Here is a 24,815-nt window from a genome sequence, read left to right as displayed (position 1 = left end):
AGTGCATAGAAAGAAAGAAATATCTGAGTTTGACGTTGCCCTCTCTATGCGAAATTTTATCTTCAGATCATTCTGGTTTTACTGTTTAGATGAAAGCTATAGCTTAGACCACGTTTTTTTTTTTTGCATTACCCTCTCAAGTATGACGCGTATTGTATTTATTCTACAAGACGATTGTGGGGAAGGTAATGATCATAATTGCGATGGGAATAATTATGATTGCAGTGGTAGTAGAAATCAGTGCGGTCGTTTTGTTGATGTTCACGATGATTATCGTGAAAAATTCGGCATTGCTTAACGGCAATGTGCAATTTAGGTTCACAAGAGGTGCTTAAAATTTTCCTTCTCGAAATGCGCTCTACCGGCATCATCGTTTCTGACATGTTAGTGATGCTCAATACCCCAGTACTTAGTGATGCAGTGATGCTCAATACCCCAGTGCAGCGTGGCTACTCTGCGTATGCCAGAACATGCGTCCAGAATGCTTTTAGATAGAGCACTGCTCCTGGCCATTAAAAAATCATCCGGCTGAATCCCAAGCGCGCTGTGTAATGCTGTCCTGCGTTTCTCAGGAGCTGCGATACGATGTTTAATAAATCGGATCTGACAGGACAAAACACTGGCTCCCAACTGAGTTTCGGCTGAAAAGCAACATAAATTATGCGCCTTAGAAGACAAAAAACAAAACAAAAAAAACGCCTAAGTCTTATCCGTGCGTGCATAGCATGGAGAACCTTACTGCATAAAATGCAGTATGGTATTCCTTTATGCAGCAGGGCACCTATCCGTACAGGGCCTCTATGGGCTCCCTTAGAGGCCCATGTGCTCCCCCCCCAAAGCTTGTAAATAGACGGGCACTGCTCTGATATACAGGTTTGCTTAGACCTGCACTGCTCAGGCAGGCTTCCACTAAAGGCAGGCTTCCATGTGTGGTTTTTGCGCTGGTGTATCTGCGCGGCCGGACGGACGAAATGAGCGAACTCGCGATAGTGGAAACCGAAAGACTGGACAGCCAGAGAGCAGAAACGTCATCTAAAATTAAAAGGCTAATGGTCGAATCCATTTCATGTGTTAAAAACCGTGTTAGCCAGAAGTCACTGGACATGCTCCTGACTGCCTTACAAAGGCCTGACACGCCGATTGAGGCTGATAGTTTAAAAGTGCAATTCTTTTTTTAGAAGGTCGATAAAACCTTGTCTCACGTACGATCGACACATCTTGTACCATCGCGTCAAAAGAAAAAAAAACGGTTGGTTAACTCTGTGACAGCAAATTGTCGTCACGGTACGCCTCATGGGCGAAGGTGGCAACAAAATTATTTTTTTCTTGTTTTATTTGTTGTTTCACTTATCTTTAGCTCACCCCTCATGCTTTTCCGAGCATCATATCATTCGCGACAGTGTCGCAGAAACAATGGCTATAATACGCAACGCTGCGTCTCGTCCCATAGACGAAAGGTTTCATTCATCACGTGCGCATGCACCAAGGCCTCATGAAAAATAAATTTCTTCAAACTCACTTTCGACTCCACATGCAAAGCCATAAAACTTGTAGGTTTGCTCTTGGCATTATGGAGAAAAAACGCGTTCGTTCCCTTAAACCGTGCCCCCTGGCAACAGCGTTGGACAACCATGCCGCACTCCTTATAGCAGCGGCTGGGACGTCCTTGTATCATCCAAACTTTCCGCCCGCATATACCTGAGCGTCCACACGCGCTGCGGGTGGCTTGTTTCCTGCTCCCTGCGGCCTGGTTTTCTGAAGCCTGGTGTGTGCAATAGCATAAATGCTTAATGGGGCGCCCGCAAGCTTGTGGGGGCCAAGGTGGTGCTTTAGGGCATACTGCTTTGTGTCTTTTATCTTCCTCTACTGCCAACATCCTGTCTCTCTGGCACCGGCATAAAACGCGCTGCTCACTTTGCCCGCACAACTCTGAGAACCCGCGAACGGGAGTACCCTCGCCACGCAATGGCGGGGAGGGTTGGTTTTTGCATATTTAACGAGCCACTCCATGTACGGGGTGGCTGTAGTCATTGTTTATTAAATAAAGCGGCGGAGAAATGAGCCTACTTGTAAACAGCATGCTGCCTGCGGATGAAAGCGCGCCTTCAAAGCTTCTGCGAGGCTGTGTCCCACCGCTTGGCGCGTACCCTATTCTTTTATAAGGTTCGCTTCAAGGTGCCGCAGCGGTACTATCAGTTTTTCTCCAGTCGAAATCTTGTAAGCGCAAGGACTCAACAGCAGAATTAGGTAGTTTTGAAGAACGCGGAAAGTATTATTTGCTAAGAGTATGCACAAAATTTGTGCGAATTTTCTACACGCCTATGTAGTTTTTAAAAGCGCGACATTTATTGCTTTCTAAGAGTATGCAAGAAATTTGTGCGAATTTTCTACACGCCTTTATAGAAACTTCTGTTTGCGAATAGTTGTAATATTTCGAAAATTTAAGTCTGAAGCCTCAAAATTTTTCAAATAATCAATTTCGAGAACACGAGACCACGTTTATTGTTTTTTTTCCACTTGTGTGCAGGACGCTCGAAACATCGGGAAAAAAAGTTATATGTTACCTCAGAAAACGTAACCTGCTTTCATGAGTATGTAGAAAAAGATGCTGCCAAGCTGACGTTTTCGAGAAATGTTAGTTTGTGTTTTCCAGCTAACACACCATTTCCGATATGGGCAGCGCTAAATTCGTCGAACACAGGCGAATTACCGCTGGCTGCGGCAAACTACCAAAAGGAGGCACGAGTGTGCGATGTGCAGAGTTATGTGCAGTCTTTGTCGAAAGTTTATAGCCCACAACGACCGTGGCCTCAGCGGGAGCGTTGGCGAACGGCGACGCGGTTGTCGGTGGCGCCCGCAGTATCGTGACCGTGCCGGGAAAGGACTCTGCTCTCCACCTTGCGCTGTCTCTGTACTGGCAAGCGCCACCGATAACAGCGCCGAAACTTGTGAAGTGCTTTTGCTCGGTCACGAAGGACTTAATGACAAATATTTCGTGAGGTTTCACAGTCTGGCCGATCAAAACGCACGACAGAATTTTTCTGTCGTGTTTCTGTCGCGCAACACAACTGTGTGTCGTACGACAACCGTTCTTGTCATGCGACAGAAGCTCGTGTCGTGAATATTAAAAAGAAACACGAAAAAAGATTTTCCTTCCTTGTCGTGGCAATATGCAATGCAGAAAGACCTCGTGTGCTGTTGCCACCTGGTGTTGAGAACCAAACTACAACGGAATGTCTCCTAGGGGAGCCAAAAGCAGCCTGCATTAGAAGAAAAAAAAACTACGGGGACACTTTGTGGGCCTAAGGTGTGCATGGCGAAAGTCTTCCTGAATACTGTGCCACCTCGACTGCCTGTTGCTATACACAACTGTGCGTGCGCCACAGCTGCCACTGGGGCGAGCGGTGCGACTGACGTCACTGTTGCTATGCGCACATGCGCATGCGCCGCCAGTTGGCGGGGGGGGGGGGGGGTGAGAGGAGGATGCGCGCCGGTGAGAGGGAGGGTAGCAGCTGGCACTGCGCCAAGATGAGCCGGACGTACACCTTCACTGTGAGTATTAGCGCTTTAAGGCTTTCGCCTTAAAAAGTTGTAAGTTGTAAGTAAAGTTGTTACAAAGTTTTTACTGTGAGTCTTTTTGCTATCACAGTGCTAGATTCCGTGGTGACCCATTTCCACTTCGTGAGTTTTTCGGAGTAGCCTTAATCAGTAGTTGCCTTAATCATAGAGCTTCATCTCAAAAATAATTCCTAGCTCGTTTGATGACAGGCCAACCCGTCTCCGCAGATTTAGTTGGCTATTAACACTTCTATCGCTCACAGTCCTACCTTCTCAAGGTAATGGAAACTATAACCTACGCTAGGGTATCCTGCTTTATTGTTTTCTGGCTTTGTTCTTGAGATATACCGAGCAGCTGTCCGGGACTGCACATTCAACTTTTTATAAAGTTTTTAATCAACCTTTGACTCGACCTTCTGAGGAAGTGATTATCATCGACTTCGAAAGGCTTTACGGGGTCTTGTGGGCCCAGCAGGCAGTAGAATTCACACTAAAGATTTCATAATTTATGTGGTCGACTTGTAAGCCGTAGTTCAGTAAAAGAACTGGGGCCACTTAAGAAACTTACGTGCGAATAACGCGAAAGCATTGCAGTTGAATTGAAATTCCTTTCCGGCTCAATTCTAAATGTGTTCCAATTCTTTTCTTATTCTATTCCAATTACAGTATGACTCTATTAAAATTTTATTGCATTTTTGTTTACTTTGTAGTTGGTGCAGTTGAAAGTGTACTACTGGCTATTACTGATTAACATTTTGTATTTCCCGCCTTAGATGACGTCACACCATTTTCACCAACTACAAGTTTTGTAACATCGCCACATTTTGGGCGGCGCCGCGTTTTCGTGTTGGCGAGCCATCCAATACTTTCGCATTAAAAAAAATGAGAGAGAACATAGGGTGCTATGCAATGCTGATGTATGGCAGGTCATTAATGAGGAGAATACAATAGATGGCCGGCTTGAACCGCTTGGCGAACGGTATTGCGCTGCTACATCAGTGAATTTCCGCCAGCCGCAAAACTTGAAGGTAAAATTTGTACTTACGAGTGTCGATGTACTCCAGACGGTGAAAGAGAATTTTAGAAGCAGGGACTGTCAGGGAAGGCGCTGATTTCAAGAAGCCCACTTGGATGTCGCTACAATTACATCTTTTTCCGCAAAACCACATTTTTTTATTATGAGGATGGCTCGCCAGTTCTAGAGCATCCTAGCCCAATGGCGTCACCAGGGCTTATGTGAAAGTGCAATGCTTCATAGAATTGAAAAAAAAAGTTATCATAGGAGAATTATGAGTGTGTAACGCGAATGTTTGATCGCTAGTTGTGGTATTGTAGCAAATAATTTTTCACAGACAAGTTCTATTTTCGTTTCTCGCAAAGTCATACCACCGGAGGTTAACCCGGACTTGCCCGTGACTGCAGTGACACTCTGAAGTGAACTTCTTTCCAAAGATCGCATACCGTAGTGACAGTTAACTTGCGCTCCTATTTAGATCACCATGTGAACACGCTAACACGAACCATGCTTGAAGGCAGCTGTTCAAAAGGGGGAAGCAGAGTTTGCGGAGCTTTTTCGAAGTGCCCACCCCTAAAAAACTATGGGAGCACTTTGCCAATCTAAAGTGTGGCAAGGCGAAACCCTTTGGCCTTGCCGACTGCGATTCTAGCTTCGCAGGTTCCCATACCAGTGGCACTCCCAAAGGCTTCTACCTTGCCACACTTTCGATCTACACGACGTTATTGGCGCTTGCTTGCGGTCTGCTTCTTTGGCCTTCTTCTTCTTGTCTTCTTTGGCTTCTGGCTTCTCTGGTGGCGGCGCGCAGGTGGCGCCACCAGCGTGCGCGCCGTTACCATGACGACCTCAGGTGTGACGTCACCCTCTGCCGTCGCTGTATCGATGTCCGCGCTATACTGACGCATTTGGTTGTTTTATTTGTTTTTCGTTATAATTGGCTATTGTTAATTAACTAATTACTATGCAGTCATCAAACTTGGCGTGGAGGTTACATTTTGTCCCCTTTATCTGAAGCTACCATTCGTTTTCTGCTATCCTGATTAGTTGCCGCGTTATTCGTGGAAGACAGCGTTACACCCGACGCGTGAGTATGAACCATTAAAGGTTTTCGGCTTAAAAGCCAGGCGCCGTGCCGGGGGACATTTGTACCAATCCTTGTCAGGCGGTGGATCTCGAACCAACCATCTTCCGCAGCCGAAGCTGACGCCCAACCTTTTAGGTCTCCAGTCACCTCCCACCCTCTATTCCTCTTCCCTCTGCCTAATTTCTCCTAAATGTGGAGAGGGGTCATCCCTCTTTCCACAGTGCCACCCGCCAACTGAGGTAGGTGACGCGTGGCGCTGCGGACGCCGACGCCCGCGACGACGGCGCGAAACTCAGGAACGAACCAATAACGGCTGACGCTCTGAGAAAGGCTTCCACTTACAGCAGGACAGGCGCGAATGAATGGGCCGAGAAACTGATCACTGCAAACTATCTCGCGGAGAATACTTGGCGCTTCGTCTTCCACCGGCATCTATAACGCTTGTTACCCAGCTAGCCTCGTCGCGTGGTATTACTTCGACCGATATCAGTGAGGGGCGGGGCCCTAACCTCGGCGGTGGTAGCAGCTAGCATTAAGGTTACAGTGGCGTCGCTGAACGACAAATAATATTTCACTGTGTGCCAAATACCGCTTGCAAGTATATATAGGTGTCAAAAGGGATGACACCAAGAACGCGTGTCAGTAGAGCATAATTTACCACTTTTCAAGTCACCTATGACGCCCGTCAGCAGCAAAAGGCATCGAAGGCCTTCTTATTTTGTTTTTCCTAGTTCGGCCTTCTTTTCACGGATTAACTCAGACTCGGAGGTTACTTAACTACACCCTCAATAAGCCGAGCTCTATTGCGCCACGTGCTTTTACCCTGCATAGTGCGGCCTTCTCTGCATACAACTTTGCCCGGAAAGACAGCAATGCAGCATCGGAAAGCCATTTCGGTCTGCCTATCCGCTACAGACACCTCGCAGTCTCAGTTAATGGAAGTGCCTTCTAACTGTCATTCTTGGGAGTTCTCATGGCCACTAACACGTTGTCCTGCAATATTTGTTTTTTTTTCACGTGCCCTTTTTTTCTTTTGCTTTTGAATCATGCCTCGAAGGTGGTCAGTAAACCCATGACTCAGAACATAACAAATGCTTCTACAAATGCAGCTTTACAATGATTACACAAATTCTTGAATTTGTGAATAGCTTGAAGCTTACTACACAGGAAAGCTGTCACGTGCACATCTCAATATACTTTTCTGGCCGTCTCGACAAGCTTGCAATAAGCGCCATTGGTGGACAATCTTTGTTTTGTGTTGCTTAACAGTTACGGTCTGTGTAAATATATCTTTCCCTTGCCTTTCTTAAAACGTGTTTTGCTATCCCGCGTTTTTTGTACTGTTGTATGGACTGTACTGAAACTTTTTTTTTGTGCAAACTTAGTCCTCTTTCCTGCAACGGCCTCCATTTCGAGGCCTACCACCATGACGTAAATAAATAATATATGCACATTCTCTGCCCTTCTCTGCAACCGCACGACTATGTCCTTCGAAATCAGATAACGATGCCCTAATGCGATGATACCACCAGATATCATTTTGATGCCTCATCCATCAATGTTAGGAAGGCCCAGCCGTGTCGTCGAGAATTCGTGCCACCGAAGGCAAGCTCCCATTTTGTAACTATTTTTCTTCTCGAAGGCAGCGCTGCAACAGGATATTCTCGTGCGCATTTCGCGCTCTCACTTCATCCGCACCCAATCCATTTTTATTTCTTGGTCGCGTGCGAAGCTATAGCTAAGGAAAATGAACTAGCTGGTATACTTGCAATAATCTGAAGTGCTTCGGCCCATACATTATTAAAAATGGACGAAACATCGACGTTGGGGAACTCATCATCGTCGGATTCAGGAAGATATGGCTTGGATCTTGAAGTGAAAGTCAAAACGTTTTTCAGCGCTATTTTTTGTTAGCTCCAGATTATGCTAGATAGATCGTCCTTTTCTGGTGTGGGATAGGCATCGCACGCAGTGAGCCCTGTGGTTGCCAGTGTGTACGCAAACCGCATAGAAAATAGCACGCCAGGCGAATAGAAGTATATTGTCCCATCCGCTTGATCTTCCTTGGAACGCTTGGAAATATTAGTACCATATTTAGTAGCAAAGATCTCTACGGATCGCTGTCGTTCATGTCCATCATTTTCGAACAAAAATTTCGAAAATTGGAAATTGGTGCCAGACACTTATGGAAATATTAAAGGCGACGGTCCGTTCTTCTGATGTGTCGCAAAATATTTCTTTTAGAGTGTTTGCACCGATCGCATCGAACAGTAGACTGCCATAAAAAAACCAATGGGGAATGCTTTTGACGATAGCAAAAACGTTAATAAAAAAATGCAAGACAGTAGTCCGGTGATCTGCCGATATATTGATTGTTATACTGAAATGTGACATTATGTGAAATGTCACATTATATGTGTCACATTATGCGTTAATAAACTTTTCTCCTCTCAAAAATGCTTTTGTGCAGAATTGTTGGGTATGAAAGAAAGCTAGAAAGTTGATTTCACCTAACCTATACATTTGATACGAAAATTTGAACGCAGTAAAAACGAAGAAAGATGAGGAAACCAAAGATGAAGGAAATGCATTATGTACACTTTCTTCATTTCAATTTTTTTTTACAAAAAACACACACACTGAGAAACAAAACGAACGAAAAATGAAAAAAAAAAAACAACTTTCTCGCGACGAGATTCTCTTCGTGATGTTGTTCTGCGGTGTGACTGCGTACATCGTTAAGGGTTCTCGTGCGACGACTGGACAACAACACGAAGTCGAGTGAAAGCGCACGCGCGTATGTACAAGAGTTATGACCTTCGAGTTGTGGTATGAGCTGCGCGGGTCACATGAAGAGGTTGCTTGGAGAGCCGGGGGCCACGTTTACTTGTTCGTTTTCTCCTTTTTTATGTTTGTTTGTGGCCCCCGGACTCTCCGTACAACTGCGTTCGAGATATGCGGTCCGTCAGTGGCTCGTGAAGGGGTTCTCGTGGAGTGGTTCCGGCGTGGACTCCCTGGTAAAGCGATGGTTGTCGGTTGGCCGCTGGTCTAGGCCTCGTTCACCACAGGATGCACTTGTGAGTGAGGTTTAAGGGCGTCCCTTCGGGGCATCCGAAGGCGTGCGAGAACTCGACCAGGTTGCCCATGGGGATGTTAACCCTGCAGGCGGATAGGAAAAAGAACGTGAGCAACGACGAACATGACAAGACATGTTGCAATGCCGACGTGCAAAAACCGCCTTAAGAGAGCCAGTATAAAGTTTTTTTATCATCTTTATCACAATATGTTCAATCTGGATTCAAGCTTGTACTTGCGGCCACCAGGAAGATTGTCATCGCGTACTAACCATCCTTTTGCAGTAATGCCGTACATGCCCAGAGTTGATGTGTATAAGTTTTCGTTTCTACCTAAAACATGTATAGATTGGAATAACCTTAACCGACGCGTATTCGACAAAATATATTGCCTTGAAACCTTTGTAAAACAGCTGTAACTGTGTTGCATTGACTGATTATCCCATTTCCACCTTGTAACAGCCCGCAAGGGCTAACAATTTTTGTAAATAAATAAATAAATATCTGCGACTTGTCAGCTGGGGTACAAACTGTAAAATTCTCTCGCTGGTTGAGGGAGCAGTTACTTTAAAAGGGAAGGCAGTCGCCAGAGCAGCCATTAGGCAGTGCATAGTAATCGGGTGTGACTGCAAATTTGAAGTCTCATTAAAAAGCGTGAAATACCTCAACCTTTTCGTGAAGGCCCTGCGCTTTGAGACACGTGTGCAACACACAAATGATGGTTTGGTTTATTGGGGTGTAACGTCCCGAAGCGACCCGGGCTATGAGAGACCGTACAAATCAGGCTATATCTTATATTTTGGCATCAAAACGAAAGGGAGGAAATAAGGGGGCGAAAGGTTTTCTTTTTGTTGTTTCCGGTCAGTTGAAAGCTTAACATTCACATGGCTCCAACGTCATTTGTTTCATCTGAATACGGACATTGAGAAACGAATGCTGCCTCGCAGTGTGATAGAACCGGTGCAGAAGCTAGCCCGCCGGGTTACGAGAATTGCCGCAATAATAGGCGCAAGCGAATGCTCGTTCTCACTAGCGGACTGATTTTATAACCAGGGATCGTGAAAATTTGCTGCCAATTTTTAATAGAGGAGGAGGAGGTGCTTAAGTTATGATCTCTAAAGGGAAACTGCTGCATATTGTTACATAGTGTCCATTCAATGAATTAGGCCACGAGTGAACATAAACAGGTGAGAACACATCTGCTAAATAATTCCGTAGTATGTTACTGGCGAAAACAGCGCGAATAAAGGAACAAGGAACAGAAACAGGAAACAGATGACAATGTTGAAAACACATACATCACATTCTGTAAATACGACAAAGTATCCTTGCAGTAGGATAACAGTCGATGATAGATAGCAGAGTAACGAAATGAGTTTTGGTATTTTCGGTGAAGTAGCAACTTTGCTGCTTCCGCTTCAGTGCTACCAAAATATAATCGGCAGGCTAGGTGAACCGTCCGTGGTAGTCAGATTCAAGGACACATCGTTCATTAAAATGAGTGTTGCTCGGAATCCTTAACGGATTATCGTCGCCTTCACAGGGCACCCACCGGTACCGCCGAATATTACTCGGAATTGGACAACACGGCCCCGCTGTTTAGCACCCCCGCTCTTGCTAAGCGCTACCAATAACGCTTTCCAACGACAGATATTGCATGCGCCCAGGCAGTGGGCGTCTAAATCCGCCCACTTTAAAACTTTCCTGTCCGAAATAATGCAGGCACCCTCTCCCTTATCCGCGTGGATTTACGGCCGCCCCCCCCCCCCCCCCCCCCCCCCCCGGGGCATTGCTGGGCTTCGATTCGCGCCAACTTCGAGCGCTCTGCAGCCCACGGGGGAATTTTAAAGCCGCTCAGAAGCCGAGGTCAGAAATTTCGCATTGCGAAGCGCAGAACAAAACGGAAACGAAAGGGTTTCTCGGGAGAGATGGGGGAAGGGGGGCACAGAAGGGATAGTCGGCGGACATCTCATTAACGAAGGATTGGTTGTGGATTGCGCTGCTGCGTATTCCGTTGCAGCAATGGCTTGCAGTCCAAGCGCCCTCCCAGATCACCGAGAGAGAGCGCGGATGTTGAAAAAAATCGACGCACGGATTTGCGGCCCGGGCCTCACCTTTGCGCGCGCAGTACGCTTATAAATAAATACGCACATGAGCACGCAGTGAAAGGGCGATGGAGAGGCAGGTTGGCATCTGTGTGCCAAGGGGCTGTGAGAGCTTCTGTATTCGCCTCCGTCGCAGCCACCACGACGGTAAGCCTCCCGAAAATAAATCTGCTTAACTGCGCTCAAGTAGCCTGCGCCCAGATTCCGATATTACTACGCAAGCGGGGTAACGGGCTCCGTAATCCCTATTGGAGGATCAACCACTTAGCTTGTGTGTGTGTCTGCCTGTCTCTGTGTGTGTGCGTGTGTTTGTGCGTGTGTGTGTGTATGTGCGTGCGTGCGTGCGTGCGTGTGTGTGTGTGTGTGTGTGCGCGTGCGTGCGTGTGTGCGTGCGTGCGTGCGTGCGTTCGTGCGTTCGTGCGTGCGTGCGTGCGTGTGTGTGTGTGTGTGTGTGTGGGGGGGGGGGTGTGCGTGCGTGCGTGCGCGTGTGTGTGTGTGTGTGTGAGAGAGAGAGAGAGCGTTTGAAGATGGAGCCCCAAAAGTCTTAAATTTTACGGACACTTTCAGTGTAGGAGCTGAATTTTAACACTTAGTCGTAAGTACACATCTGCAACAGGAGCGCTGTTTTTTTTTTTTGCAGGGGCTGATGAAGCATGTGGAAAAGTTGTGGAGATGCTTAACGCTGTACACGTCCGTAGGTTGCACTGGACTCAAGCAGTTTCATTTACGTCGTATTTAGAGAACGATAACTGCCCCCGTTTTCTTTTATGCTACAATTAAAATACGCATAATGATTCATCTCTGCATTCTGCACCAGAAAAAGAAATAGTGGTAGAGATGCCAGTAGAGATTTGAGGACTCCCTGCACGCTTAACCATTGCACCACCGCGCCAGTAGGAGTATGAGGACGTCCCGCGATCTATGACTGCGATTGAGAGGGTCGTTCCGTCATCAACGGCGTGTGACCACCAGTAGACCAACCATAGCACACCGCCAATGTGAGGACCCCCCAAAAGCTGGAAGTTTGCCTTTAAATGTTATCGCAATTTCTTTTTTAGAATATGGCTAAGAAGACCTCCAAGTTTTTGAAGCGAAAGCTTGAAAAAGATGGCAACGTCAGTGCAGTCACGTGACAGGTGTCACGTGGTGTCACGTGGCAGGTCATGTGACCTACTGACGTAATCACAATCTGCCCACCGTGGCAGGTGGCAACTGCCCCATCGGGCATTTCATCGACGCTTTAAAGACAATCCGTTCGGCAGTGTGTGTGTGGCATTTGTGAACGTAGCCACGCAAAAGAAGCATTCGATTCTCACCATGGGTTAACCAAAGCTTAAACTACAGCTAATTTTTTCTTGAGAGGCTCAGCGTAATGGTGGTAGAAGAACTTCACGACCCGTAGACCAATGGGAAATTGTGTAGTGGCGTCATCACTGTTGTTCTGTGTGATCGGTGTGGGGTGTTTGAATTACCCGCGCTAGGAGGTTTGGCTGTGACGTCATGACCTTTCTTACCAATCCTGATGTTCTCGACACACAAACGCCAACGGCTATCGCCAACGCCACCTACGACGCCATGTTCTGAGCTGAACGGGACCCTTAACGCTCTGGAGTGAAAACTTTGATCAGGCTGATTCCTTTCTACTATGAACGGCTCGCAGTTTGAAGTACAGGCCTGATTCGCATCCCCTAAAAAACAGACACTGCGAATGCATGAACATTTACTTGGACAGGAGATGTTCGACTGATGGCTGATGAATATGTTAAAGATAGGATGCATGTGCGTAAATTTAACTCATGTCGGTGCACATCGCACTGGAACGAAACTCCAGTTTAACGTGCGGTGCAAGTGAAGAAAAATGAAAAAACAGTACACCATACTGTAGGCCAGAAGCGTACCTTTGCCTTACTAAAAGCAGATATCACCATAGAACGCGTAGCTGGTGTAATCTATGCATGGGCTGAAATCACATAGCAGCTAGCACGCGAAAATATTGTTGTTGGCCACCACATTGCCATAATGGCAATGCAAGAAACACAGTGTTGTGTTCGTGCTGATTTAGCTTTGATAGTTGCTGTCCCGTCTGGTAAGGGCTGCTGCGAGCAATAAATGAATGCTGCGTTACCTTAAACGTTTATTAGTCCCCCCAAAAAAACGAAATTGAAATTTCCTGGTTAGTTTCAAGAAGACAGAGCATAGAAAGTAAAGGTGAGATCATCAGGGCCCGGTTACCTGTATTTTGATGGACTGTGCGTGTCGTACTGGATGTCGTTCTTCAGCTCTTGCGTCCTCATGTTGGTGCACCACGCCTGCGAACAAGAGCAGACAGCCACATGTCTAAGCATGTTGGTTCAACATCTGCTCAAGAGCATCAACGATTGGGGTATCTTTCGCGTACCGCGTCCGCCGCTGCAGTACAGTACCTTCAAATCAGAGATCCTTAAATTAGCTTGATCATTTCGCACCCTGCATGGCTCAATCTTTCGTAATCCGTGCGTGAAAATTTACATGCAGACTTGTGAAATCGCAACATATAGTTGAAAAAGAAGGTTGTAATAATAATAATAATAATAATAATAATAATAATAATAATAATAATAATAATAATAATAATAATAATAATAATAATAATAGGTCTTGGGGGAATGGAAATGGCGCACTATCTGTCTCATATATTGTTGGACACCTGAACCCCGCCGTAAAGGAAGGGATAAAGGAGGGAGTGAAAGAAGAAAGGAAGAAAGAGGTGCCGCAGTGGAGGGCTCCGAAATAATTTCGACCACCTGGGGATCTTTAACGTGCACTGACATCGCATCGCATCGCACACGGGCGCCTTAGCGTTTTGCCTCCATAAAAACGCAGCCGCCGCGGTCTGGTTCGAACCCGGGAACTCCGGATGAGTAGCCGAGCGCCCTAACCACTGAACCACCGCGGCGGGTAAAGAATTTTTTACAAAGAACGTTGTAAAAAATTCAAACTGATTGTGAACAAAGCAAAGGCGCAGTAGTTGTCTGATTGGTTATGGCCACTAACTACACCATGATCACTCTGTGAGGAGACGGATGAAAGGAGTGAGAGGGAAGGTAGAAACGGTCTGTAGCGTGCGCGGGTGGGTTCGGTCATTTCTTTTTGCGACCGGGCTGCCGCAACACGTGATGTGCTTGCACACAGCTGCTGCCTGTACGATGCAGGCACGTACATACGTACTCTCTCCGCCAACGTCGAGTGTGACGCGCTTGAGCCGGTGGGACGGGCCATCATGTGCTCATTGCAATGTCCTGGCCCCTCCACTTAATGACAGACTCCCCAGCGTGTGAGCAGTGCGGTTGCGATGAAACGATCGGGCACCTACTCTGTGACTGCCCTCGTTTTGAGCGCTTCCTGGCTGCTACACTCCGCCACTTGGACCTTCCTCCTCTTACAGAAACCAAGGTTCTGGGTCCTTGTTCTAAACCTTCATCACAAAAAAAAAAAGCGGTGAAGGCGCTCCTGAAGCTCTTAAAGGACTCGGGTTTGAGTTCTCGACTATAAACTTTAAGCTTTAAGCGTGTGCCGACTGCCCCCGTGTCATAGTAGTGGTCGATGGAAACGTGAAGTTGCCGCTCTTTCTTCCCTTTTTCCCCCTTTCTCCACCCCCCCCCCCCTTTACGTGTAGGGTAGCCTATTGGGCATCGCCTGGTTTACTTCTCTGCCTTTCCGTCCTTCTGTTTCTCTCTCTTGTCTCTGCGCTTGGCTGTGCAATTATAGTGCAACAATTGACTCTGTCGGCGGCAGAGTGGTTGAATTTGTCTATTAATCGCATTTGGCGGTGAAGTAACGCATTTGCAATTATTTTGTTTTTCAAACTGGTTAACTAGTCAATCAAAATAAACACTCTTCCCTTTTGATGCAGTTCGTTGTCACTCATGTCGTATCTGTTTTTCTACTAAACAAAGAACCCGAGCCAGCTCAGAGTAAGAGAAACTGTCCGTGCCGGGTGAGATATGACGCAGGTAGCACAACGGAAATTGTTTCACATACCTTAACCATTTATAGATCTTCTATTACCCTTTTACTCACGAGCTGGGAAACAATCTTGCAGGCGGAACGCGAGGTGTCGTTCCGCTTCAGCTAACCGCAGAGAGCAAAAAGAAGTAAAAGCGAAGTGCGCTTGAAATGGACTCATTGTGGTATACCTGCCCGGCTTGCACTTTAGCACAAAAGCGCGTGCGTACGCACTCTTCGAGCGCCTTTGAAGATTGGCCGCATCGTTATACTAGCGAAATATGAGAGGAGGTTTTGTTTCTGTATTAACAGATGCACTAACGCACATAGGACTTGATGGGCCCTCAGATATCGTCGAAAGGTCAAATGGCGTTCCGTCTATATTAATGCTTTTATTCTAGATGCGAATGTACCATTGCGACAACCAAAATTTTCGTTTTTCTAGAGATGGAAGATGCGAAGGCAATGCGAAGCTCGATGACGATAAGAACCACAAGTATGACTCTAGGAGCAAGCTCCAGTGCAAAATCCTGTTTATAACTGCGATTCCGTGATCTATCGTTCGAATTCTGACAACCTCTTTCGGAAGAAAACAGGCAGAATTTAAAGTTTTTTCTTTCTGAGCAATATGCTTGATATCTGAAACATTTTGTATATAATTCTTTTTTTTTTGCTGTAGAAATTTCGTTTCTTTCATTTTTCTTCTCCTGTATGGCAGCGGGTTCAGGCGGTCCTGTCTTATAGGCTAGGATGCTCTTGCTACTGAGAAACGCATAGCCATTACCGTTGCTGTGGAGATGAAGAACATCTGGTCACTGGTGAACCGTTCCAGGCCTGGCAGAGCTATGCCATTTGGTTTTCCCAACTTGGCCAGGCTGATGCGATATGCCTACAGAAAATAATTGAGAAGTATATTGCGTGAAACGCCAAGCAACAATGTATTCTCATCACATGTGTAACACTCGAGTGATCAAAGCTCTGAGCAGCTTCGTTACCTGCCTCCTTGACAAGGCTGTTTGTGCGTATGGTAAAACAGCAAACAATTAAAGAGCGAGGCATAAGACGAAATCAAAAGCGTTCGCAATGGGGAGATGGAAACTGGTGCTTGAAAAGTACACACCACAGGGTAGAAAACAAATGTAGTGAAAACAAACTATATATGGTGATTGATCGATTTTTACTTCCTGAAGAAGCACAGTGGGTGATGAGGCATGTCATTGTCGGAGGATCCGGAATAATATCGACCAACCCGGGCTTTTCAACTCGCTCTGTTTGATGTAAATTGGAAGTCGTTCGTAGATTCTTCCGCGCTGCTTCGGCTATGGTAATTTATATCTCGTTTTTTTTTTGTGTGTGCGCAGTACTTTAGGAGTACTGCACCTGCCAAAGAGACAGTTTTTATTATTTACGTCCCAGCATTTCCTTATTGGCCGGAATTTCAAGCTTTTGTCGCATCGTTCTCGTAGTAGAAATGAATATGTTGTTCAATGTTTAGTGGTCCATTCCATGTTTTTACAAAAATAAAGGAAAAAAAGAAAAAATTGATAAGCATGACAAAGCTTATGCAGCTAACTGTGATTTCAAGAAAGAATGCATAGAATAAGGCCGGAGGCGGCTGCAAGGGGCCCGCACTGTTTTCTGCCGCACGTGACCAGAAACTTTCGCTGTTGTGAGTCGTGGGATTTTAACTGTGCACTCACGGTGCCCCCTATAGAGTACCAAAGCCGCAAGAGAAGATGCAGTGATTAAAATAAAACAGCCAAAGCAGCACTAGGAAGCAGAAACGCTGCAAAGGTTTATATCGACTCAAGTATCAAGAGAAACCCTGGTTTGAATTTCTGCGAAGCAACTTCTGTTCCCTTTGTAGTTGAGCGCCAGCTGATCTCCAGGAAACAATGAATTGTGTGCAGTAAGCACAATTTAAAATGTCGCTTAGTTAGCTCAGAGTTCCACGACAGCACATTCCGCACACCCAAAAAAAATATTTGCGCATGTACTTTGTGTTCAATTGTATTCCGAACATTTTGCTTGAAATATGTCACAGCGTGCCAGTTCTGTTAGTTCTTCCGGTTGGTCCATGGTATATATAAAGTTTGACATCGTAGCAATTGCTAGAATTTCAACTGCTCTTCAGTCCAACAAACCTCCACCCAACCAGTGAGCTGGCTGCTCTTTGCGTGCATTCACGCATTCACCATAAATTAAAATAAATAAACATAAGAAAAGTTGTAACAATGTTTTCGCTACTAGATTTGGATGAGAGGCAAAATTTCTTACTGCCATTACTTACCCGGAAAGCTTCTCGTATGCCGCCATTGTCCGCGATGTTCTCGCCTTGCGTGTTGATTCCATTAAGCTACAAATGAAAGGAGAAAAAAGAAAAACTAATGAGCGGTGCATTCGTGAACGAAATAAGTAGAAATACAGGAAAAGTAACTCGCTCCGTGTGCACCGCAATGTGCTAATTATTATGTACTGGTATAAGCAGCAGGTGACTTAAGATATTGCACAGGCGCCAACGCGTGGCCCGACGTCACTTCCGGTTAGGTGTGCAGTGGGCTCTTCGCTTAGTATGCACTTCACCAGAGTTGTTCAATGGGCATGAGCAGTGAACCAGTTTAATTAGCACCTTCTAACTATGAAAGATCACGCTGCAGTTAAATGCAATGCAACCTCGCAGTATTTCTAACAAGCTGCGCTTCTTAGGAAGGCGTCTTCTACCTGCAACATTTAATTGCCAATGGCAACTATACCTATCTCGTAATTTCTGAAATACTGAGGTGAAAGGTTTGATAACAGTGAACCCCCAAAGCGTATCCAAACACGTTGCACATTACGTGTCTCATGAGTGGAACGCAAAAGTAAGAATGGCATCAGCGCTAGAATACATAATTCCATTTTAGTTCTTTTCAGTGCTTATTTTCTCTTCCTTCCTTTTGATTGGTTCAACTGACGTCACGCTCCGCTTTCCGTATTCTACTTTGGCTGAAGTCCATCGACACCGAGGGTGTAGCACCTCTTGAGCCAATAAAAAAAAGAGCAAAAAAATGACATATGGGACAGAACTGAAAATGATTAGTAAAATTTTACTGGCTCAGAAAACACTACCCGGGTCGGGTGAAAAGGGGTTAAATGTTCTAATTCAATTTTAATTTCATTTTTTTTACTGCTTCAACACTCCGGAACCGGAAGTTTACCCCTGCGGGACACGCTCTGGTCGGTGTACTTGAGGAGGGTGGCCCAGCTTCGAACCTCCACTCACCTACCTATCCCACCCTTGAGAAGGACACCCCCACCCCCTGTCTCCACCCTCCAGAAGGCCAAGGAGAAATCAAATTCTAAGACGCATCGTAAAGGCGATCAACGTAAGAGCGAAGGGTACACCCAAAACTGCTAAGGCAGATCATCGCATAACATTGTGTGATCACCTGTACCTTTTCTTTTCCTGTTTCGAATCGCAATAAAGCGGTTTCGCCGAGGGGGGGGGGGGGGGGGGGGTGAGAGGAGTGGAGAGGGGGAGATGGAGAGAGAGTGAATCCACGTTCAGGGACGAAGTTGAAGAAGGAACGCCCATAGAAACGAAGCGGCGAAAGACTGACTTTGCAATTCGACTGAGCGAGTTACACTCGGCCAGCTGCAGCTATCGCGTCACTCCAGGTTTAACCAGAGCTAAACCACCGCCATTGTTTTTTTGTTGTCAATGACAGGCCGCCTAACCCTTCCATAGGGTATTTTGTAAGCGTAGTGTAATATACGTACTTTTTCTGTGAGCTCATTATTAGTTGCGGCTTCTTACGGTGATCGCCTGCGGTACGTGCTCACTTCAGCGCTTACGCGTACGTCATGAGTGACTCTATAAAACTGTATGCAGTTTACTTGAGAAAAGAATGTAAGCGTCATTGTGAGAAGAAAAAAATCTCTCTTTTCCTTTCTCATTTTCTTCTTTAAGGTGCGGGTTTCTTAGTTGTCTGTCTAGTGACTACAGCCTTTCCGCAATCCGTTCCTTATCACAAAACGCGTGAATGTGTGGTAATGGTAAACCCTAAAAATTAAACAACTTGGGACAAAAGTCGAGCCAGACTGCAGAAGGCACCGATGAGAAGGGGAAGCTTTTATGGCACTGGCTCCAATGCATCAATTAGGCCTGGTGTTTCAGTGAAACCCGATAGTAATTTTTGAACGTAGGCGTTTTGAGGAATTTGGATGAGATCAACATCATTCACCTTTTTTCTCATGTACGTCCTCACGCGTATTACTCTTTAATCCTAAGAAAGCCTAAGCCTATTTTTTCAAAAATTAGTCACGAGTTTAGCTGGAACACCCGCTACCATAAGATACTGCGAAGGTTGCGGCGAAATTTACTCCGCTTACTTTTGTGTTCTTCCAAATGTTATTCTTGTTATTCAAGCAATTAAATTGGTTCCCGGGCAATAGAAGCTCCAGCTGGCGGTCAGAGCTATATCCTGTATTCCTGGTCTGTTTTTTCATATGTCGGGACATTTTGCTTCCGACTCTTCATCACGTCATACTGACGTAATATCACTTTTCCCTAATAGAAAACCGGGGTTTAAAAAATGTGGTAAAGTTAACGTTAGCAAATGGGGTTAAAGAGTGAAAACATCAAATGCTTGTCATTCAGAGTGCAAGACCTACGTTCATTCCAGCTTGAGGGTCCATGATGCTGCCGTACTGTTCTATAAAGCACTTGGCGCGGTCGAGGAACTTCTGCCTCGTGCCGTGGGTCCACCAGTTGCGAAGATTGCCTTCGTGGTCGAATTGGCTACCTGTGACAACACACGCGAAGAGAGCAGTTTGCAGCTATTACAAACAAGTATAAGAAGGCAATACATAATATAGCAATCGCTGAATAAATGTTTATTTTTGTCAGAATTTAACCTATTCCTAACTTACGTATATCAGTCGGCAATTGTTTTTCTTGCTCCGTGAAACAGGAGTGTTTCATTGAGCGATTGGATTCAGACATTGAGTTCTAATTGGATCGTAATGAATATCTTCCTCTTTCGAGGATTCGGAGACGTGCTACGGATCGCCGTTTGCGGTACACCTATATGTATCTGCTTCCGTGATATGACTTTTGTTTTAGGCGCTATGAAAACGAACGTGGAATCAAGCCTGAATATTTAATGGTATATGCACATTGATAAACAGCAAATGACGGTGCCTTCAATAGCTCTCTGAAATGCAAACCTGCGTTATTGTTTAACCTAGAACGTGAAGTCACCTCAAAGGCATCAGTGTTGTGCCGAACTAAAAGCTGTCAACAATGTACTAAACGGTCTTAAAGGCTGTAAGTCGAGTCCTTTTATGCTCGCCGCCGTCCTGTATTTATCGGATGGGGAAAACCTATGGGTAACACCGTGGTCGAGTGTTTCTTTTTTCAAACAGTTCAGGCGACCCGTATTTTGGTGATAACTTATGCACAGAAGAGTCTTGACTCTTTTTTCAATAAACTGCGAGCCCAGAAAGAATATTTCAGTCGTTGCAGTTCTCGTGGCTAGACGTAAATGCTTAGAAGGCAGGAACAGGTGGCAGGTGCAACAGGTTGGGCCCTCATTGGTGAAGGACTATGATGCAGATCCAGTCAGGTTTCAGAGAGAGGACCACAGTAAAAGAAAGTGGTCGACGCGGTCGGTTTTTCACGTCCACACTGATGTTAAGGTTGTACAGCCCTTACAAAAATGTCTTTAGACAGTCTATAGACTGTCCATAGACTCCTGTCTATAAAGTCAGCAGACTCTCTATAGACAAACCTTAGAGAATTGTCTATAGGCAATATAAATGCTTTAGACAGTCTATAGACCATCTACAGATTTATGGCCGTACATTTTTTTGTAGAGTTTTGTCTATAGACCGTCTGTAGACTATGAATAGACCAACAAATATCTATGGGAAGGCAATAGAGTTCATAAAAAGTCTATAAACTTTCTATAGACCGTTTTTGTAAGTCAGGTGCTCCATACTACCGCCGGTTTCACGGACACACACAATTCCCTATTATCTAATTCTAGTGTATGCTTCTAGGTATGCAAGCGAGAAGTGTAAAACTCATTGTTGGCTTGTTTTCAATGCCCCACCACGCTCTAATTCCGAGCTGTGAAGCAATTCATGGCGCCTTTCATTGAAAAAAAAAGTCCGCGCATCTGCAATCCTCTTCGAAAGCACGAGAGCACCCCGTGTTTTCACAGGCTCTATGGCGCATGCGCAGAACTTGGGCACTATACTCGTGTACTATAGTGTGAAACTATCGCAGTGAAGTCAGCTGTTAATGTCACCTCACCTGCGTCGTCAAAGCCGTGTGTGATCTCGTGACCGATGATGGAGCCGATGGCGCCCATGTTGACAGAGCTGCAAGTCGATCAGAGGGAAACGACTAAGCAATACGTCTGCAAAACTTCTTGCATGAAGTGCATGAATAGAATCATCATCATCATCAGCATAAATACGTCGGCTCCAATACTAAGGCCACTTCGATATCCCTCCAATCAGCCCTGTCCTGCGCCTGCAGCGGCGAATTTAACCGTACAGACTGCCTGGCTTCATTCACACATCTTCCTCTCCAGCGCTGCCCGATACATTTCGCCTTCCGTTGGTATCCACTACATCACCTTGACCATCGTCTATCCGCTCTCCGCATTGCATCCACTGCCTTTGCTCGTTACATCTTCATAATCACAGCAAAGTAATCAATAACTCGCTTTAACACACTATCCCGTCCTCCATTCTTCCTGTAGTTCGTTCTAACGTCCGTAATTCGTTATTAAGCCTTTAGCCAGCCTACAATTTACTGCCCCGTCATAGATGAGTACTGGCTCGACGCAGCTATTAGGTACTTCCCTATTAAATGGGTGTGTACTTTGGCAAGCTACTATTCTCTATTCAGGTCCCTAGAGGTCCCTAAAGTAAGAAAGGATAGAACAAGTCCACACAAAAAGGCGGATTGTTTTTGTTATTTCTCTAGTAGAGTTGAAAATAACTTTTGGATAATACACGCCAAGAAGAAAACTAGTTATAAAAGAGAAAATAGTGTGGTTGCCACACATATTCGAAGTAATCATTATTTTAATGCTCAAGATTTGCTCCATTTTATATTTGAGGGAGTTGTAAAAACAAAATGCACTCCATGGCATTTTTGTTATCCTCGCCCACTCGCTCTCATAGTCTGGATATTGGGTCATTATATACGTGTCTTAGATAAATATATTATGTTATTCCTTCTAGCACCTTGCCGCCTATCGTAAACTGTCGACCTTCCACAGACTGGTCAACGAAAGTTTTCTTCATAGTTGTTTATTATATATAATATAAGTAGCATTAATTAGTATGAATGCCATATTGTTGTAGCTATAGAGAATGGCTAATGAACTTCTGCCATGCAATTTTGAATTACTAATAGAACCTTCGTGCGAAAGTAATGTAGCTATTATTTTACTGGGACGCATGCTTCGTAAAATAATGAATGACATTAAAAACACTTACGGGGGTAGACCATAGCCATAGAAAGGACTCTGAAGGATGCCAGCCGGAAATGCTGAAAGGAAAAGCGTGAATTCATGATATATCTGTCGCAACGTACGGCGCTGTTCTGAATTTATTCCAGTTAAACGATGAGATAGGATTGCCTTGGATGCCAAATGAATGACTACAAATGTTTGTTTTGCGCATATGAACGTTCAGTAGCCTGGCATGCTCTATGTTCGGAGAGGCCGGGATAAAATTTCGACACAAGTAGCCAGGTGAATGGGGAGCGTCGGAGGTAGTGGTTGTAATATTGTATAGCATTTCTTTCTAAATACGACAATACGCGCATACCAAACACGACAATAGGCGCATTACTAAATGAGATACTCTGTGCATTAATTACTGCTTTCTACTTTCTTTTCTACGAAATGGCCGGGACAAACACTGCGTGACTATTTATCTGTCAAGGACGCCACATATTTAACCGAAAAGAAGAATATTGCAATAGTAAAATATTCGCAAAAAAAAACGAAATTGCAATTTTAAAGTAAACACATATATTTTCACAAGACAAAATCAGAATGTCCAGCTTATAGATATTGGGGACCCTTTGGTGTGTTTATAGGGTGACACTCCATTAAGAGGAACATCAGTACTGCTATATGTGGGGCGAGTAACGCTATGTTTCTAACTGACGGACATGCATTTGCACTTAGGAAGGCTCCGAGGCATCGGGAATTTTTCTCGCCATAATGCAATAATATAATGATTCTGTTGCAGAATAAGTACGTCACCCGGGCTGTTTATGTTTTATTTCTTTGCTACGTCAATTTTTTTTTAAACTTCTGTTGCCATGCCTGTGCAACCAGAATCGTGATCAATGCAACAATCCGATGCAGTTTGTAAAGAAACTAAGCGTCATAACTGCCGATGCGAAGATTCTCTTGCATGTGACATAAGCACTCCAGGCGACACAGTGGTCGTCACTGTTAATTATTTCTTTTTTATACATGAAGTGGCTTGCTCTCCGCATTCTCTTACAAGAACGGGCACATCGGCATTCTTTCATCTTCGTGTCATTTTTACAGTCATTTTCTTTCCAACAATAGCCTTGCTTCATTTTCATCTCCAACACATCAAAAAAATTTCCTTTTCGTTTTGAAGGCGGCGAGGAAATTAACTATCGAGCGTACTCTACGTTGTCTTGTTCAAAAATTTGGCGCCATCAGGCTTATTTTGAAGATATGGCTGAACTACTTTTTTCCCGTCTTATTAACGTAACGGGAATTGAGAATTCAAAGGTTAATTTGTTATCAGGGAATTGTGATTGTAGGTAATCACAAGGACGTGGAGCTAAGCTGCATGCCGGAATGATAGATAGTGCAAACTAACGAAAATTATGGAAAGCATCAAATTTCGGAGGGTGTATTCTATATAGTTTATCGAAACGGATGTTTTAGGTATTTCCCTTTTTGGACGAGTTTACATTTTCTAATGGAGGCGTTTCGGTTGACAGGGTCACACCTCATCTTTCTTTATAGACAGTTCTCTCCCGCGCTTGTTTACGTAAGTCATGTAACCGTGCGTGTAAATGTTTTTATTCTTCCACATTCAGCATTCGAAAGTATTTCTGATATTTGCCGAACCTCCAGTTCCAAGGTCTACACCTACCTTAAAAAAAATCAGAAATGCGTCATGCTTTAGCACATGACGTAGCTATCTATCATAGTGTGTAATAAATATCCTGCAGAACTGGATCTCATAATTACACTGCTACATTCTGTCACAGAAGCCTCAGTAAACAATTCGATACCAATAAGTAAGCGGGCTAGTGCATACGTACTTACCTATGGAGTTAGCGACACGATTGTAGAAGGCGTTCACGACTGCTGATCCAACGTACCTACAGAGGAAAGAAAGCAATGAGACGTAATTCCACACGGTTTGCAGGTCAAGAAGCCAGAACCCCAAACCTTCTCCCCAGAAAGTATTCAGCTTCATCGCGGGCAGCTGAGTGGCGATCATGGGCCCTTGTTTTAGTTACAGCGGTATGCTACAACACCGTCATGGCTGATAATGAAGACTGCGCCAGGAATTCCCGAACGGCCCTACTTCAGAAAAGACGTGAGGTACTGGCCTCCCGGTAGAAGAGGATTACTCAGCATGTCACATATTTCTGACTCGCCAGCTTAATAGAGCGCCATTGGAGTTGGGAAAAAAACAGAAATGTTGCTCTGGGCGCTACTCAAGCAAGCCAGATACATGTGATCAGTAGCCTACGCCGAGTGTCACTGACGTTTGTGTTCCTGTGGAAAGATAAAATTGTTGATATTGTGACAGAGTCTATGCCGCACATTTAGAGGAAAGTAAAACGTTCAGGAGAGAGAACGAAAGAATGTATGAAGTGAATCCGCAGTACTGAAGTACAAATACCGCGGGGAAAGTATAGCCGAAGGAAATACTAGTGGCCCATAAACGGGCGTATTCGTACGGTGCACAACTACACGCGGTTAATG

At 45.0% G+C, this 24,815-nt stretch overlaps 1 protein-coding gene across 1 annotated transcript in view; it reads right to left on the bottom strand.

Annotated features, from left to right (window-relative positions):
* Positions 1-6,671: 6,671 nt before the first annotated feature.
* The window catches only part of LOC144121050 (neprilysin-1-like), an 81,260-nt gene continuing 63,116 nt past the window's right edge, over positions 6,672-24,815 (bottom strand). Inside the window, exons 15-22 of the mRNA XM_077653969.1 lie at positions 24,147-24,202; positions 22,318-22,369; positions 21,119-21,186; positions 19,474-19,604; positions 17,111-17,176; positions 15,605-15,709; positions 13,069-13,145; positions 6,672-8,816 (exon numbers count right to left, since the gene is read on the bottom strand). Of these exons, the coding sequence (XP_077510095.1) occupies positions 8,717-8,816; positions 13,069-13,145; positions 15,605-15,709; positions 17,111-17,176; positions 19,474-19,604; positions 21,119-21,186; positions 22,318-22,369; positions 24,147-24,202 (655 nt within the window). The 3' untranslated portion in view covers positions 6,672-8,716. The remainder of the gene's footprint in view (positions 8,817-13,068; positions 13,146-15,604; positions 15,710-17,110; positions 17,177-19,473; positions 19,605-21,118; positions 21,187-22,317; positions 22,370-24,146; positions 24,203-24,815) is intronic.

Source organism: Amblyomma americanum, chromosome 2, assembly GCF_052857255.1.
Source record: "Amblyomma americanum isolate KBUSLIRL-KWMA chromosome 2, ASM5285725v1, whole genome shotgun sequence".
Taxonomy (NCBI): domain Eukaryota; kingdom Metazoa; phylum Arthropoda; class Arachnida; order Ixodida; family Ixodidae; genus Amblyomma; species Amblyomma americanum.
The sequence above is the reverse complement of the archived record's forward strand: the minus strand, read 5'-3'. Positions and strand labels throughout refer to the sequence as shown.